We start from the raw sequence: 6,378 nt of genomic DNA on the forward strand, positions 1-6,378 counted from the left end.
TACCATGGGCCGGATTTTAAAACATACGCGCGCGGCCTACATATGCGCGCGCTACTAGGCGCGAGCAAACGTATGGCCCAATTTTATAACATGCACGCAGGCCCACGCATGTTATAAAATCCAGGGTCGGCGCGCACATGGGGGTGCACAATTGTGCACCTTGTGCACGCCTAGCTCTATCCGAGCCCCGCTGCCTTCCCCTGTTCCCTCCCAGGCCGCTCCGAAATCGGAGCGGCCTGGGAGGGAACTACCAGAGGATTTACGCACATAACCTTTTGAAAATCTGGCCCTCTCTTTTCTAAACCTTTTAGCTGCTGTTACACTGTATTAATTTGCACAGGATTTTAATTTTTTTTTTTTTACATCTCACTGTCACTGCCACTGGACCTAGAGGAAGGGTAGCCTTTTCCATCATTCTCTTCTCCCCTCCTGGGGAAGGCACTTTGCTGCCTGCATGGCAGTGTCTGTGTTTGCAATGATTTATTAAATTTTAAACCTGTTGCTGTTAACTACCCAGTTTAGTGCCAGCGCTGTAGCTGTGCCACGGTATCCAACATAGGCTGATTTAACTCTCTGTGTCTGGGTCTGTGTGTGTAAGTCAGTGCACCCACAAAGAGAGCAGTCTGTGCCAATCACCACCACAAACACTACCACAAAGTGGCACAGCCAGCCACTTTGTGGATTAATTAATTTTGTTACTGCAATTAGTAGTGCACTGCTCTTCTACCAGTACTCACACACACATATTAGAGTATTAGACCATTCTTTCTTTTTTCTGTGTATGCGTCGTGCGCACGCACTGTGCTAGTCAGCAAAGCAATATACTAAAATAGTTCTGTTGTAGTGTATTCTCTCTGTGTGTTATTCAATGTTACACCCAGAAGGATCACTGTAGTTACATTAGTGTCAGCTTGTCCCACATACATCCATCTAATCTTCAGAAATAAAGATTCATTTACAATATTTTTTGTTCAGCACTGCAGCAGATGAAATTCCATCATGGTCAGACAAAGGTACTGGTACTAGAGGATGTGGGAAGCCCTCAGTTGTTGGGTGGGGATTTACTAGCCAGACAACAGTGATTCCCCCCAACTAACATAAAGAGGGATTTTTTTAAAAATCCGAAACGTCAACAGGAGAGGCAGGCATGTCAAGCCGCAAGAATTTGAGATGTGGGGAGAATATACCAGTTCCATCAGTGACTCAGCCAGATCCTGCTGTGTCAGAGAAGAGGGAAGGGGAAGGTACTAGTAGCAGCAGCCGCAGAGTACAACCTTTAGAAGTACAAGTGGTGATACCTAAAGCATCACTAGTGCAATCCGTTAGTACAGCAGAAGCCATAAAAGCAGTTTTGTCATCCTCTTCTGAATCAGAGCTTGAAGAATCTCCCTTCAAAGGATTTTCTGAAGCAGAGATAGGAGAGGCATTAGCTGAAGATGCAGTATTAGGAGGTCTATACAGTACCATGCTAGCTTCCATTTCACTGACTGAGGAAAGAGAGGCAGGAGCTGATATTGGTGAGATAGAGCAGGCCACACTGACAGTGCAGAAAGAGAAGATGAGTCAATTCTCTGCCCCAGGTCCGCAGGCTCCATCTGTCTCTACCGCCACTTCAGTGCCAGCATCATCATCCACCCCCAAGGATGCAGACAGAGGCAAGGGATCAAGAAAGAAATCTGTGATCTGGAGCCATTTTCAAATCAGGGAGGACTCAGGTTTTGCGCGTTATAACTATTGCGCAAAGGGCATCAGCCGAGGGAAGCAAATGGGCCACTTAAGCAATTCTGGGATGCAGTATCACCTGAAGAAACAGCAAACTCTTCAATATGCACCTGGGGATGACAACTGCTCTGTTCAGATATATCCAACGTAATGTCTTTAAAATTGTCCCCCGATACGGACCCCGTGTTTCGCCCAAAAGTTGCATTAGGAGGGACAGCACAATAACTTTTGGGTGAAACTTGGGGGACAATTTTAAAGACATTACATTGGATATATCTGAACAGAGGAGTTGTCCTCCCCAGGTGCATACTGAAGGGTTTGCTGCTTCTTCAGATGATACTGAATTCCAGAATTGCCTCTGTCTGCATCCTTGGGGGTGGATGATGAATGATGCTGACATTCTTGGATCAAATTCTTCTTCATAGGTGTCCTCGTCGGTAAACCCCGAGTCCATTTTGCCATCTCAGGCTTTTCCTTCCTCTTTTTTTTATGGCTTGTGTCTTCAGCTCCTTTTTGTGCTCCTAGTGAAGCTGTTTTTGTTAAATTAGTTTACTGAAGTTGGTTGCATATGCTGCCCCCACCCCCTACTTCCCCCGTAACTGGGCCAAGCCTCAGTCATGGGACAGTGGGGGGAGCAAGGCACGGGGCCAGATGGCATAAAACAATCGCATAAAGTTCAACTCCTCTCTACACTGCCAAAAGTTGCTTTGCAAAAACATGAAAATTCTTGTGTGGTTTCTGTGCAGTTGCCATATGATTTCTGTGATACAGCTGCTCAAATTTCTCATCTCTTCCATCTCTGTATAATTGCTACCATGCAGGGAATTTTATTATCTTTTCAGCTAGTATCTATTAAGCTATAATAAAAAATAGATGTACTGTCTATTACCCATCCTGAGCTGTAGAGTTTCCAAAGTCCGTGTGGCAAGAAGTAAAACTTATATTCCAAAAAGTTAACTTTATACATTGCTTCAGTTTAAGCAGCTCGGTCCCAGGGTTCCATGGTAAATCGACTACTGCAACAACGTGGATGAGGCCACGGGAGATGTACAGGGTCGCCACCAGGCTTGTTTAGCCCCACGACATGCATGGAGTGATAAACTCTGATTTGCCTTAGAAAAGAAGGGCTAGACTTCCACGCAAGCCATGGGGCAACGCCGCAACTGATCAGCCTGTTCAGGCTGAACCACCTGAAGCGGGAACCCTGTTGGTAACCAGGGGAACCTAGGGGTGTGGGGGAGGGGGGCAGGATAAATCAGGGCAAATCAGCTGTAGCAGAGACCCCCCACCTTTGATGGAAGAGCCAGGGAGGGGGGAGGAAGTACCTGTTCGGACCATTCTGATACCTGTAGTTCCTGGCCTGCCCCTGATGTCTCCACTACACAGACCAAGGCAACTCCTCCCTGACTGCTGTTGGGAATGGAAAGTGAAGGCCGGGGGGGGATGCTATCGGGACACAGCCAGACATCACAGCTGCCCAGAGAGAGGAAAAAGGAAGTGAAAATATCCCTTACAAGTCAGTGATGAAGCCTCACCTAGAGTACTGTGTTTAGTTCTGGTGACCATATCTCAGAAAGGATAGAGAGAGGTTAGAAGTGGTCAAGAGAAAGGCAAACAAAATTGAGTAGGGTCTTCCCTAAAAGACATGAGACAAGACATGTAAATCCTAGAAAAGAGAAGAGACAGAGGGGATATACCTTCAGTACCTGAATGTAATCTGCTTCAAATTTCCAAAAGGTAAAATATAAATCAAATAAATAAATCAGATATGAAACAGCGTTCATATCTAACTCATTCAGCACTAAGGTTTGAAATGCCTATATTAAAGAACTTGGGGACTCAGGAGGAACCCATTTTGAAGGTTTATATCAGATTTAATGTATGTCTCAAATCTGAATTATTTAATACAGTGCACATCGCATTAGATAGTACTTTAGAGGACAAATTGAATACAGCCTGATGATTCACCTGATTCTCATACTGGCTGTCAATCACTGACAAGGTATTACTACATGTGCTCATCTATGTAAATTGTAACCCGTTTGTGTTCCTGTACCCCTCTGAGATCGCGGCCTCTGTGTTCCTCTGCTGTTTTGAAATCCGGGCCCTAAAAATGTAGAATGCTGGTCAATATTCTGGTTGGACATATCAGAAGTGGCGGCTTGAAAGGATACATGCTTAACATCTTTCTCGCATGTGTACGTGAGCACTGTCATTTCCGGTTTCAAAGTAAGCAGCGTGGCCAATACAGCATTTTCTGAAGCGTGTTGTGAAGAAACAAGGTCAGTATAGGTTTATAGAAAAGCTTTTGTTAATAGCATTTTTTCATTTTTGATTATAGTTCATGGTTACGTTGCTGGCGTGAGTCCTGTTAGAAATATATTTAAATCATGTTGGAACAAGTTACGCTGTGGAGTGGGGCATGAGTCCCATTACAAATTCATTTCAGTCGTATGTTTGGAAGAAGTTCCATTGAGGAGTGGATGGCGAGATTAAAGTTTTCAAACATTTTTTGGCATTCATTATAAGTAGGCATTACACTTTTTTCTAGAGAGTGATATTCAATAGTAGCTTATTATTGTCTTAATTGTAGGAATGATCATTCTAATAGTCTTCCCTGATGATGCCCTGGTCACATGGGGTGAAATGAAGAATTCTTTGTCGGGAATAATGTAAACAAAAATTTTCCCAGCAAGTAGAGGTGTCAGTATTCGATTGAAGAGGGAAATCCTTAGAGAAACCCTTATACAAACCATGCCGAATACTCCAGATGAGTTGACAGTGAAAAGCTTTCTAAATTATAAAACTGATTTGAATATATCTTTAATGATCATGTCTAAGAGATTCACTTTGTGCTGATTTTAGATATGATACTAATGCAATTTTGTTTGCCTATGTATTTTATTATTATGTGAGTATATGATGGATTTTCAAGTGCTAAAATGGGGTCACCATGGCTTAAACTTTGGGAAGCCCTGTATTATTGGTATTACATGAGACACCATGTTGCTTTAAGTCTGGCTGACCCAGCCCTGAAACCTGAATTTATTTTCCTTAGTTAACTTGGGTTGACCTGAATGACTTTGATTAATATTCATATTCACCTATCACAGGAAAATAAGAAGTGTTGTTCTGGGTCAGATCAATGGTCCATCGAGGCCAGCATCCTGCCACTGACAGTGGCAAATGCAGGTTGCTTGGAAGTACCCAATAAATCTTAATAAGGAGATAGTTTCCAGCTCCCAGGTTTTCTCCAAGCCTACCCATTAATAGCTGTTAATGGACCTGTCCTCCAGAAATGTATCTAAAACTTTTTTAAATCCAGCTATAATACTGGCTAATTTTTGTGGGGGTTTTTTAGTGCTGGCTGGCTCAGATGAGCTCAGGGATGGTCAAGAAAGTTTTTCTTGATTTCAAAAGCTCTCTCACCAAACCTAATGACTTGCAGCAGCAGCTAGACAGTCATTAAAGCTCAACTTTATGGGGAATTCACAGTTGAGCTTGCCCCGACTTAAAGAGCCAAATCAGAAACTAAGCTAACTCAGATGAGATCTCCCCCAGACGAAGCTCCTGAAAGATGGAGTTCGGGACTATCTGAAATGCATTTCTAAGTATCTTTTAGTGCTTTAGGAGTGCCTGTCTTTTATGTTTCACTTATTCAAATTTTAGGGTGACCAGGTCAAGATGAAAATCTGCTTTGGCAAAGAATAACTAATCTGTAACTTCATCCACACCCCCTCTCCCTGGAGCTAAGAGGTAGCTTTGGTGAAATCTGAGCTGGACTACCCTTTTCCAATCCCACAGTAAGAAATGAGCATATAACAGCACTGCATGAGTAAGCATGTGACATCACAACACCCAATATATTCAGTTAGCTGGCTAAATGCTTTTGAGTATGGAACTTTACTCCAGGCATCTAGTGATGGAAGCTACAGCTAATATTAAACCGTGTTTCACAGTTTGAGTCTGATATTCTAGTGTGCTCAGTAGATAGACAACGTCATATATCAAGAAATTAAGAATCAACATATTCTATAACCTCCTCCTTATATTATATCAAAGATTTTTAGATCTTTAAACATCATTCTTCTTGCATGCCACAAGATAAATGTTACAGTCGTAATCACAGAACTGAAAAACTTCTTTATCATAATCGCGGGGCAGCAGCTCCAGATCCTTGATGGCTAATCCGGCTTCCATAACTGCTTTCCTCAGGAACTCTTCTTCCAAGGTCAGGATTGAGAATTGCTTTGACCCAGACATGAAGGAGGTACTGCCCAGGATACTGGTGATGATTAAGTGGCCCCCTATTTTCAGCAGGGATGAGAGATTTCTCAGGACAGCCCAGTAGGTATCCAGATCTTTGCAAGCGCATTCCAGGCAGCCAACGGTGAGCACGGCGCCTGCTTTTGGCAGCACCACTGGTGCCAGGGGGTTGCTGTTAGTGACATCACATTTTATCTCTTGTTTTGACTGATCATCCTAGCTTTTCTTGCTTTTCAATCACCTTTCCACTAAACATAAAACATAGGCAGTAAGATACATCAGTAATTCAGCTGCAGTTTAGTATTGTTTGGGTAGAAGTGGTGTGTGCGGCAAGTTTTAGTTTACCTGCTCTGCATGAGCTCTGGATTTGTACATAGATGTGAAGGTCAT

General features: G+C 43.1%; 1 protein-coding gene across 1 annotated transcript; it reads right to left on the reverse strand.

Annotated features, from left to right (window-relative positions):
* Positions 1-5,781: 5,781 nt before the first annotated feature.
* LOC115074294 (indolethylamine N-methyltransferase-like) lies at positions 5,782-6,378 on the reverse strand. The gene is made up of 2 exons (XM_029573616.1): positions 6,334-6,378; positions 5,782-6,195 (listed from the first exon to the last, which is right to left on the reverse strand). Exons 1-2 carry the CDS (start codon positions 6,376-6,378, stop codon positions 5,797-5,799), a joined length of 444 nt encoding a protein of 147 aa, XP_029429476.1. The 3' UTR covers positions 5,782-5,796.

This window comes from Rhinatrema bivittatum, chromosome 12 (genome assembly GCF_901001135.1).
Source record: "Rhinatrema bivittatum chromosome 12, aRhiBiv1.1, whole genome shotgun sequence".
Classification (NCBI taxonomy): domain Eukaryota; kingdom Metazoa; phylum Chordata; class Amphibia; order Gymnophiona; family Rhinatrematidae; genus Rhinatrema; species Rhinatrema bivittatum.

Bases quoted from the DNA above. Each gene is read 5' to 3' on its own strand.
- LOC115074294 (XM_029573616.1), bottom strand. From the start codon at position 6,378: ATGACCTTCACATCTATGTACAAATCCAGAGCTCATGCAGAGCAG. The intron at 6,196-6,333 runs GTAAACTAAAAC...TAGGATGATCAG, and splicing joins CCAGAGCTCATGCAGAGCAG to TCAAAACAAGAGATAAAATG.